Consider the following 12321-nt stretch of genomic DNA (forward strand, 5'->3'; position numbering starts at 1 on the left):
GGGGGAGGGGGGTGGGGGGTATTTTGCAACTTACTATACTGGCTAAGCCAAGTAAAATAAACCACTGCAGGGATTCAGTGATGGGATGAGTAATGCAAAATGTGGTTGTTTTTGCAGTGAAGTATCACACAACAGTCTGCTTACCGTGAAATAGTGGTAACATGAATGCATTTGTTGGTGTTTGGGAACTCATATTGTGGCACATGTAGAATTAGCACAGTCTCATCTGCTGACACCTTTGTTTAAATGCTTTTTCTTCTTCCTTCAATAACTAGATCTAGGCTATGAAGACAAATACTGTAATTGGACATGTGAACATTTAGAACCATTCATATTAATATAACCATACAGTAATTTCCTATGGAATTTATTGTAGCCCAGATCCATTATGTTTAAAGTTTCCACAGTCCTGGTTTCAACATGTCAGTGTGTGAGTGCTCCCTGCAGTGTGACACCTCATTCCTGGACGTGTGAAAACATTCACAAATCTGCTGCCACCTCACTTGGACACATGTGACTGGTAATGATAGCAGTTTAGTCCTCATTGTGTTGGTCAATGCATACCATCATGCACATAAACACGCAACCAGCTGCTGAGTGAGTGAGTGAGTGACTCACTCACCTACTCACCCACTCACAAAATAACCCAACAGTCTCATCCCACCATTAGCAGCTGTGTGTGAAATCTGTTTTCTTTGGGCTGACAGTAGAAAGTTTATTGCCAAACTGAAAAAAATAATTGTGAGGAACATAAACTGCGTAAAGTTTCCTGTTTTATATTTGTTAAAACAATTTAACAATCTGCAGTGTGACTTAAGTTCAGCAAATACACAAACATGTACAGTTCCGCAAGGAGTGATAATACATAACACAGTAATACGCAGAGCTAAAACACATGGCAGATGGAAAACTTGAGAAACTACAGAGCCGTGATGCTTGATTTACGATGACTATATGTAATAAATGAACATGAGTCTCAAAGCTGGAGCTGGTTAGCAAGACAATCTCACAGCCTGCAGATAAAGATTTGACTTTTAGAGCTTGTGAGTTTGCCAAGTCTAAGGTTTTGTGCTGTGCAACATTAAACATCAACAGTAACATCATCTGTGTCCTAAAAAGAGGCACGACCGTCAGTGACGAGAAAAAGTCAGTGGATTTCATCATGCCCGTGCACTGATGTTCTTACTTAAGAGTGTTATCTCAAACATTTGTTTTTAGTTGTTTTTATATTACAGCTTGTTTTTTCTCTTTCTCGTTTTTCTTATTGTAAGTCGTCTTGACTATCAAGCACATTGAGAGCCTCTGTACTGGAGTCAGATTCCTTATGTGTCCAAGATACTTGGCTAATAAAGCTGATTCTTAGTTAATTATTAAATGACAAGGCAGATAACTAGCAAGGCTGTTTGTTTAGAAACTAATCCACACAGACTAATTATACCAGTTTGAAATCAGTAGCATTTCACCCACAGGTCAATTCTTGCCTGTCATTTCTGGATTGTATTCAAACAGGAAGACATGAGTAAGAAGGGAAATAAGGAACTCCAGGCAATGCTTTCGCTATTATTAATATTCAGATGGCATCGTCTATGAATTCACTAGGCCCTATGGCATGCACCACTGCGTTCTGTGGCTCCAAGCAGGCTACAAACATTGGCCATGGCTAGTTTACAGCCTACAGTGCATGGTGACATTGCTGATGTTCCACAAGCTGGCGAGGGGACATGCCTCCCATGTTGTTTACAATCAGTCATCCTCTGTAAAGTCCTGTCTTTCTCTGTGGATATGCTCAGTACTTTTCCAGCTCATGAATGTAGCTGGGCCTCTTGCCAGATGTTCTGAATATAATGAGAGAAATTATCTTTTTTTGTTGTTTTCGCTACTCGTTTGTGCCACAGAAAATTGAGCACAGAGCATGTAAAGGAAATTGGTGATTAATCACAGCATTTTAGGACTCCAAAACCAGAAATGCAATACTTTTTGTGATACCATCCCGTACGTGGGCCTGTAGTATGACCCTGAATATGGTCTGTTAACATTTATCTTAAGTACAATAAATGATACCTGACAGATTTTAGGACAAGAATCTAAATAATTGTATGAAAATTTACCCTTGCCTGATGCTATTTTATATATTTTATAGGCCTTAAACAACAACGTGTATAAGAATGTGTCCCCCTATGGCTCCCTGACCAACATCGTGGATGGACTCAACTCCCTGACGGACCATTTTTCAGACCTTTCCCTTTCTTCAGAGCCAAGAAAACCCAACAAAAGACCCCCACCCAACTACCTGTGCCACCTGTGCTTCAACAAGGGCCATTACATCAAAGACTGCCCTCAGGTAAGGCTCATGGCACCCATATATTACATAATCTAGTTTTCAGATGACACAAACAGTAACCTTATACAAATCAATTTTGGTGGATAGACTAACTAGACTAGACTGTGTATTTACTAAGCTTATACTATGCATTTTAATAACAGTATGACTCAAGATCTCTTTAGTGTCTTTTTTGTTCATAAAAGCCTTAGCACTTTAAGATTTTTTGCTTGCTCCAGTCAACACTTCTCTCTCTCTCTCTCTTTGGCTCTGGTGTGACCTACTTGTTAAACAGGCTGGCCTCTGTCTTCTGTGGTCATGTGTGTGTGTGTGTGTGTGTGTGTGTGTGTGTGTGCGTGTGTGTGTATAAGTGTGCTTGTGTTCAGCTTAACAGCCACAGAGTTACACTATGTGAAACCATCCGTTATGAACACAGTAATTATACTTGTTGGGCAGTTCAAGAGTCAAAGGTGAAACTGTCTGTCTTACATTCGCTCCTCATGTTAGCTGCATTAGAATTTTTTTCAGGAATTAAAAAAAAAACATTTACAAACCCTCTAACAGGCATTTTTAGTGACATGTAGGTTAAGATGGTCTGTGAATCCTCAAATTTACAGCAGCATTTCACTGTTTTCCAGTTTCTCACTGATTCTGTCTGTTATGATGCACATTTTTTGTGAGGCGCTGTCGTAAATCCACGTTGAGGTCTAGCATGCACACTAATGTGTGACTAACTGGGGCCCAGCTGTTGTCATCGTTGGAAGTCTCAACTAATCTTGGAAAGCACCAGAAGAAATCATTTCTGCCAATTTACTTTTAATGAGGTCTGGGCAGAAATGTCTTTTTTAAGAATAGGGCTCTGGGTGGTAGCTTGACTTGATTCTGTAAGCCACTGCAGGTGTACAATTACTAAACAACTTACTTGCTTATGTTGTGAGTTGAAAAAGAAATGGAACTTGAAATGCTGCAGTGGAGCTGTCATTAGGATGGTAAATAGCAGCTTGTAAATGCAAACTCTGTGGCTGGAACCACGGCCTGGAAGCGAGCTGATTTCAGAATAGGAACACAATTGCAATTTCACTCAGACCTGTGGAATTTTTACAGAACGTTGTTTTTTTTGTTTGACTCATGGTGTCTACTAATCTCCCTTCTCTCATTGCGTCTCTGTTGCTTTTCCCTGCTCCCTTTCCCTGTGTGAGGTGCAATCGCCCAACCTCAGTTTCTTTTGCATGGACTGGTAATGAGGAGCAGATGTGAAATTAAAATGCTTTTACTTGCTTTATGACATATGATGACTTGTCTCGGGAGATCTATAAAAGACCTGTGTACTGATGAAAAATCTCCTGGACAGCTCCAGTCTCAAATGGGTGGGAATTAGATCATATGTGGACAACTCCAATAGGAATTTTGGGCCAGAGTATGTCATGCTATATGTAATCTTTGCCTTTCTTTTTACTGTTAATGTGAGCATTGATCAGCTGATACTGTTACTTAACATTAGAGCTGGTGTATATTTAGTTAATATCTGTTTCTTATCATTTCCATGTGACCACCATTGCAAAACTATTTGTTTTATGTATTTTAAGTGTGGTGGGTTTTGGGTACATCTTGACTGTACCATTTTAAAATGAAATGCTAAAATGTTGCTTTATTAAACAAAACAGGGAAGTAGAAGCTCTCAACTCAATCTTGCTTTAGATGTAAGCCTTCAGGGGGTGGACCTCAAAATCACACTCAGCTGTCTTCTGGTTTCTATTTCATCTGTTCATTGAACTGCCAACAGTAACTCACAAAGCAGAAAAGTTTTAGAACAACTCCACACCTGCACAGTTCAACTCCATCTCAGTTATGTAGTTTCTCCAGGGCTTTTTTTGTCCATAAATTTACCTTTCATTTGTGCTACATCACTTACACTATTGCCCCGTCACCTGTTGTTGCATGCCTAGCCAAGGATAATACAGCTTTAGTAAAGCAGCTAAAAAAAAAACAGACCTAAATGACAGATGTGACATGGTTCTGGGAGTAGAAGGTTTTTAATTTTAGTTTTTGATTGCAAGGTGTTCAGGTGACCTATTAGATATGTTCATTTTCCAAACAATATCTTCAAAAATATTGTCCTACATTATCATTGCTCAGAAGAGGCAGTGGTCAGTTGTCATGGAGTTTCTGGTATCACTGCACTGAAATGCATCTGTCCCAACTAATAGTTTGTCCTGTCCTGAGGTGCTTTGCCAATAATGGAAAAAAAGAGGCTCCTGCTTCATAGAGCACTGCTAAGTTTGTCATCTTGGCCCAACATGGAGAAACACATTCTGATGACATGTATAGTCTTCCTCTTCTGCTTCATGTCAAGATGTTTTACTGTGTTGTTTTCTGCTGTGGCCTTTAACACTGAGTTTAGGCAAGGACACTCATACTAAGGGTGTATGTATTACTACTTAACTGTTTACATTTGCATATATTTTAATCAAAAGGATGAGTCTGCTGATGTTCGATTTGTTGTCAACAGATAGGCAAACAGGTCAGAAAGTCAGATTAGTGCATTTTTGTTTTTTTCTTCCCATGGGATTTGTTTACAAAAATGAAACCACAGCATAACACATATTTTTTAAATAGTAGAGCAGGCTGCTGTACACCTGCTTTGCCTTTTTACTTGTCTTTGTTCACCCCTAATACAATGTACACCAGAACTTTGTATCCAAAGTTTTAAGATTTGTCTTAAAAAAGATCATTCTTAGAAGAATTGGTGAGGTTTTAAACCTCATTATATCAACACAAGTTTATTTCCTGTAGGTGAAAGACATAGTCAAAGATTTGAATGGTTGTGGATCTGTCCCCTAGCTGATGTTTTCTCTGTCCATTGTTTGTTATGTGAGGCTGCGAGTTAGGCAGTTAAATATTTGAGGTTACCAAAGTGTTTAAGATTTAATTTAAGACTTTTGAATTCTGACGTTAATGCTGGAAGCACACAGAGGAGGCTTGTGGCTACGCTCTGAGAATTATTTTTCAGAAAAGTTGAGTGAAAGCCACAGGCCTGCCAGCAGCTGCCCAGTGCTCCTTGTCATGGGGACAGAGGTGTTATGTAAACTGGCTTTTATTCGGAAAATGAGGTCGCTCCTCCAGTTATGAGCAGAATGCCCCTCACTGCCACACTTTGGCCTCTTTCCAAGATGTCTTCCACTTGCACTCATGACTTAGTTCTGTTCAATAGACTAATCCTCTCAACAGCTGGCTTTACCTTGATTTGAGTGATCAAAATGATGTATTGAATGAGATCTTCTCTCTGGGTCTCCATGTAGAAAGATTAACTCATGGAAAATGTCTTTGTTGGAATGCAGGTTTGTGGGTACGTGGGGGTGGCTGCTGCTGTTTTGTGTGCTAGTGTGTGTGTGTGTGTGTGTGTGTGTTTTATGTGTGAACTACAGTACACTCATGAGTTACTATGGCCTATTCCTGGTCTTAATGCATTCCCCTGGTTCAGTCCTTCAGAATTATAGTTTCCTCAGCATGTTTTTTTTATTCTTCTGAGAAATTTTAAAACGGGAAGAATACTTTTCTCTATAAAAGTTTAAAAGCTAAAAATAATCAACATAGCATTTGTTATTCCTACTGCCTTTACTCCTTTGCCACAATTTTTGCTGAAGCCCAAAACATGGTTTCACATCTTAAAAGTATCTGAAAGAAAAACTATATCTGTCATCAATATGGATGAGTTACAGATTTAGATTCAACTGTTGCAAACTTCTGTGAGAAACACAAAAACAAATGCAGACATCTCTCACACGAAATAACCAAAACTGGTTAAAGGATGTGCTCATTGGGAGCTTATTGTGTACAGTAACTGTTTTGATACAAATATATATTATTTGATTTCTGGCCCTTTTGTATTACCCTTGTATCTCTCCATTAAATATAAAGCTTCCACCAGCCAACCTGATTTACTTTTACAAATTAACATATTTAATAGTGCTAAACAGTGAGCTTTATGTGACAAAGCTAGCTGCTCCCTCTTATTTTCGGTCTTTGTGCTAAGCTAATCTAACCAGATCCTGCCTGTAACCTCATATTCAGATTATATAAGAGTGATATCATTTCCCAAAGAACATTAAGGACATAGCAATGAAAAAAAAATGTATATATGAGGTTGTTGCATCTGTATATTTTTCATTACTTAGATTGCATAGATAGATACTGACAAAGCCAGTGATAACTTACAGATTTGTCCTTTTTTGGCCCTTCGTGAGACATATTAAATGTATTATATATTAAGTCAGTGGTTACACTTATACATGGAATGGTCTGTAGATTTTTATCTGTAAAAGAGAACAGGGAGGGCTGATAGAAAAGAAGAGCAGCTCAGAGAGCATCACAGTTAGTGTGATGATCAGAAACACATGGCGCCCATTGATCCACGTACAGAGCCTTCTTTATCACACCAGGATAATGCGCCTTTTGTTCAAATAGTTCTGTTGTCTGTGAAATGTGTGTATATAGCATCATCTTTAAAATTCTCCTCTAGTTTGAATAGTTGGAATCATGGCAGATAGCACGATGTTTACAGTGAGTACACACGGAGCAAAATGTGGCGTCAAATGAGTATAAGTAACTGAATCATTTAATGTACTCTGCTGAGTGAATGAAGAGAAACTCAAAAGAATGTCAGGTTTAACATCTGTAACTGTATGCCAATTACTGTGACAGACCTCACACCTCATGTGCTGGTGATTTCAGCAGCAGTCTGGCCTTTGTGACAAATGGTCACCATAATCTCCCATAATTGTGTCAACACAGAGACCCGAGGCGAGCTGTGAAGCGAGGGCCACTTCACACCAGAGGCACATCACACTTTGTGTAACGTGTGATTTGCCAGCCCACTTTGCCTACCATAGCAAACATCAGTACTTGTTGTTTTTACGAAACATATTTGGTTTCAAATCTTCCACTGTTTGCCTCTGACAGAGCAGTAATCCTTTTCCGAACTGGTTGGCAGTCATGTGGTGGATAATTGTGCAACCACTTTCTTTTAATGTTTCAGTTTGTTTCGGTACTAGAGGATGGAAGTAGAACTGTGGGGGGGGGGGGGGGTTATATGTCAAATACACATTGCAAGTTTATGATTTACCACTGTTACATCACTGCACAGTGCAATCTGTGTGCTTCACTGTCGGAAAACAAGTTTGTTTGTCCTGTGTGGGCACACCCCATTTCCTGCTGTGTTTAACTCTGATTTATCTAATATTAGTGCCATGTGAATATTTGCAGGTTAGCAAATATGCTAAGAAACAGCCTGGTAGAGAACCAAATGCACATCTGGACGATAGAGTGTTCCTCTTGTTTTTTATAATTTAAACCAGCACTTCTTTTCCTTTCTTTGCAGAGAATCAGGTTTATAACATAGCCTGAAGCTTCCTATAAAATTCAAAATTTCCAGTCAAAAAAATCTGAAAGTCCAGTTTAATAACAGGTCTGCAAAGCATTTGTCAACCCTTGTATTGGAAACATGCTTTTAAATAGTCAGAAATAGCCTGATAGCCTTTTTATAGTTAGTCCATTGCTGATTAGTCAATCGTTCAACAGACTGTGTGGGCTTAACATAGCTGGTGACTTTAGCTGTCCCCTGGAGGCTAATGTTCCTGGGCGGAGATCCTGCATCTGTAATTTAGCTTTTATAATCCCCATTTAACCAACTCCTGCCTTCACTGAAACACATCCACATATAGTAAAATCCTGTATTTATATTTACATCTACCTCTATGAGCTGTTTTCTGTCATCTTATTCCTTCCCTCTTTATGCATCGTCCAGTTTGTTAGCCCTGTCAATAAATAATCTTTCGACACCAAGGACACTTTTTGTCATTTCACACATTTGTCATGAGAGAATGCTTCACATTTTACCACCATGATCTCTATGCCCTGGGCCATTTCTGACATGGCTGCAGTTATTTACTGTGGCAGCCAGGCTGTTTGGATGTGTCACTGTGATGGCATGGAGCACTACTGAGTTTGTCTGTGTCAGAAACAGAGAGGGTATAGTTCAAAAGCCTGAGAAGGGCAAAAGAGCCGAGAGACAGCAAGCAAGAGAAAGGGGAGCGAGGGCACTTCCCCTGAAAGGAAATCAAAGTTAAAAGAATGATAAAAGTGCGGCTTCCTGCCAGCTGGTTTGTGTTCTGCACAGAAATCCCATTCTTCCTCTCAGTTTTTGCTGAGACAACAATCGGACAGCTTCCTGTTTTGATAACCGTGACACTTGTAACCCCATCTCTGGGAGGCAGCACACTGTTACATTTACCATTGGCAGGTAAACTCACAGCTGCTTTCGGATAATAACAACAATGGCAGGCTCCAAACTCATCATCAGGAGAGATAAAACACCAAAGACACAACTAAAGGTCCAAATAGTCTTATTTAATAATCTAACATCTTTGACACTCAGACTGGGTGAACTTAGTGAACTTATACTAGATGATGATCTTCTATTAGCTTCATCTGGAAAGTTCCTTATATAATGTTTTGAATCTTTTCCCTGCCATGCCGCTGAGTCAGCAGTGTATAATGCAGGGAACAATACTGTGCTTGGGGCAGTTGCTCATCACATTGCTTTATGTAACCTTGTCATTGTGGCATGAGAGAAACCAGGTCAGTGCTCATTTTAGAATCTCCTCTCATAATGCTCTTATGCTTTTATTTTCTGTATGTTTTCCTGTATCTCAGCATAAACCTCATCAGAAGTGTAATATTTTATCTGTCTTTTGAAAACTGTTCGTTATTGGAAAATGGATCTGGGTCTTACAATGAATAATGGCAACAACACAAGCTACTTGGACAGTAGTAACACTTTGGCTTGTGCTCTTAACACAATTACAGCTTCATGGGGGTTAGGAGACATACCCTGAGGTCTTGGGACCCAGAACAGGATGATTTGCCTTTCACTGAGAGGAGAGAGAGGGTCAAAGGTCAGATTTTCACTACAGTACAATGCCCCATTAGCGCAACGAGGGATTTATTAGTCATACTAAATGCTAATGATCTCTCTCATGTAGTATTCCACATAACACATCTAAATTTGATGCTTTTTAGACAATGCGTTCATTAAGATAATAAAGTAATTTGTAATATGTTTTGACTGATGTAAGTACTTGAGGAAAAATGATTAGCAACCAATTAGTTAATGAACAGAAAGTAATTGCCAATTAGTTTGAAAATGGATTGTCATTTTTGAAGCAAAAATGGCAAATTTCTGATGGGTACACATTCTCAAATGCCACATTTCATAGTTTTACAACATAATAAATTGGGTATGTTTTAATCTTTGGATCTTGAACTGTTGGTTAGACAATGTGTATCTTTTGACATTGTGACAGGCATTTTTCACTGTTTTCTGCTGCTTTACAGACCAAATTACGATTTTATTTAATTTTATTAATTAAAAAATAGGAGCACAGCAGATGAAATGGCTCACAGTCCCACACACCAAAACTCCACACTCATACATCCACATCAGGCCGGCATCTAAATTCTGCGGTTATCTGTACTGGTTGGTCGGTATGTGGTTGAACTAATTGCTTTTTGTACAAGCAACGATTCTTCAATTCACAGTTGAGCAACAGAGATTCCTCCATGATATGAGAGACTGACAGACAGGATGGACTAGAGACACTGTGAACCTAAAGTGTTGGCACATAGGATTTGGTGTCAAGAGATCGGGGCCTGACACTGCTGGCTTTGTGTTGTGCTTGAATGGTCATCTTAGGGGAGAGACTATGGTTCTGAATGGGCACCACTGGGGAAAGCCCTATTGCTGGGAATGGAGGCTGGTAATTAAGGCAGTCATTATATGTTTGTAGGATCTGCTAGGCAGAGAGGTCAGGAAGGCAGGCCTGTATTGTTTCCCCAGCTTAGACCACTGCATTACAGTGCGTCAGACTGAAGTATGTTTGGATAGAGGCTTGGCTCTTAAGAGAAAAAAAACAGCAGCAACAGCAAACAGCAAACCACACAGGCAGTCTGATATAGTCTCTCTGCATGTCAACATACAGACTATAGGGGGCCTTAGAGGTTTTGATGTTGCAACAGTTTAGTGTAAGTATCTTGAAGTCATTCTTGGGTAGTCTAAACACGCAGTTGTGGTTGATATGTAAATGAACATGGGTGTGCTTGACCGGTAGAAGTGAACCCAAGTCAGCCCAAATAGTTTGCATGCTGTGTTTATGGTGCCCTCAGATTAAATTATTCTGCACAGGTTTAAATTAACCAGCAGCAACAAAAGTAACACTAAAAGGTAGTATGCAGGAGAGGTGAAAAAAGCCTACAGAGGACTTATTCATTATGTCTATTAAACCAATACTGACAATGTCAGATATGTGTAAAATTTCAACTTATGTAAAACATGTTTTAGCTAAATGAGAAAAAACTTTGGATCCCTTATTACATTTTTCTGGGAAAGATGAAGATTAGATGACTATATGGAATTTGTGAATTAATTTGACAATAAGATCTGGACTATGTATCTTGTATATCTGAAAAACAATAAAATTCTAAACTGTAAGAAGTTGAGCCAAGAAAAAGGAGAAGTATGAAGAAAATGATACATAATCTACCATACTGTGTCGCAGGATTAAGGATAAATAAACTCTACCACCCACTGTTCCATTTGCAGTATGCTAGTACACCGAACAATGTTAAACTGTAAGAACTTTTTAAAGTTACATAAATACATGTTATATGTAGCAACTAACTGGACATTTGTGTAAAAATAGTATGTTTTCATAATTAAATATACATATATGAGATGATATTGTAGGTCTTATATTTGAACTTTGCTAATACAGTGCATTTTCTGCATTTCATTTAGAAACCCCTTCTGTCTCTCTCCTCTTATCTGTGTGCACTGCCTTGTAGTATGTCAGGGAAGTTTGTGGCAATAATGAGGGCTGGGGGGAGGTGCACCATGGGAATGTTTTTACAGGGTGACCCCCTGATCTTCCTTCCAGTCGCAGCAAAGGCTCTGAAGGCTCTGCATCTGTCTCTGCTCTAACACTCACTCAGTCAGGTTACCAAAGAGAGAGGGACTGAGAGTGAATAGAAACTGCTCTGTAAACAGATAAGGCTTATCAGGGATGCTGGAGACATGTCGTATCAGATAGCTTTTCCCTTTCACGGTGTCCATAGCAGACAGACAACCATTGTCACTGTGTGCTACCTGTCAACATATTTTATTTTTGCGGAGTTACACAGAGAAAGAGCTTTTATGGCGAGAGCATTTATCAGCCATATAGGGCCATAGGTCCAATATAGCATTGACGCCAAGTGACACTCAGATTAGCAACACGTGTGCAGTATATCCGGCACAGTGACTTAAAAAAATATGCAGACACACACACAAACACATCCAACCACATACACAGGGCATTACATGCAAACCCAGATGACTGCATTATAGACTTCCTGTGGCAGAGGACGAGATGTTTTGTGCACCTCTGTATGCCCTAGTCTTCCACCCAACCTGTTCTTGTCATTCACTGTCCTGGTAACCCAATGCTGCTTTGCAGCTGCACAGCTCATTGGGCTTAGTGGGACCATGGCTAAGTCCAGGGCTTGGAGAGGGCAGGGGGGAAATTCACACCCATGGCCCCACTTAGCATTAGCCCTTAACGCCTGGTAAATATGGTAAGTGTAGGAGTATGGCAAACTTATCCTATAGCTGTAAAAAGAAGCAACGTCTCTATAAAACTGGACTTTTTTTCAACAGACTGAGCTTCTGGGTTTACCCAGGACAGATTCCAAGGCCCAGTTGGCCTGTGCCTGTGTTTTCTATGAATGAAGCATGAAGAGAAAAATTCTGTCAAAAATATCAGTTTTAAAAAAGTAGTGTTATTGGTATTGGTATCAAGAAAAAGACCCACATGCTTGGCTCTGAGGGTTATCCATCAGTCATCCAAGAACATGACACTGGGAGCCATGGCCGATTAAGGAAGCTGAGTTGTGGAAATCTAGGAATCTGG

The 12321-nt window shown here is 39.6% G+C and overlaps 1 protein-coding gene across 1 annotated transcript in view; it reads left to right on the top strand.

Annotated features, from left to right (window-relative positions):
• Positions 1-12321, top strand: part of zcchc24 (zinc finger, CCHC domain containing 24) — a 30624-nt gene that overhangs the window by 1914 nt on the left and 16389 nt on the right. Inside the window, exon 2 of the mRNA XM_026309188.2 lies at positions 2141-2341. Within this exon, the coding sequence (XP_026164973.1) occupies positions 2141-2341 (201 nt within the window). The remainder of the gene's footprint in view (positions 1-2140; positions 2342-12321) is intronic.

Source organism: Mastacembelus armatus, chromosome 15 (genome assembly GCF_900324485.2).
Source record: "Mastacembelus armatus chromosome 15, fMasArm1.2, whole genome shotgun sequence".
Classification (NCBI taxonomy): domain Eukaryota; kingdom Metazoa; phylum Chordata; class Actinopteri; order Synbranchiformes; family Mastacembelidae; genus Mastacembelus; species Mastacembelus armatus.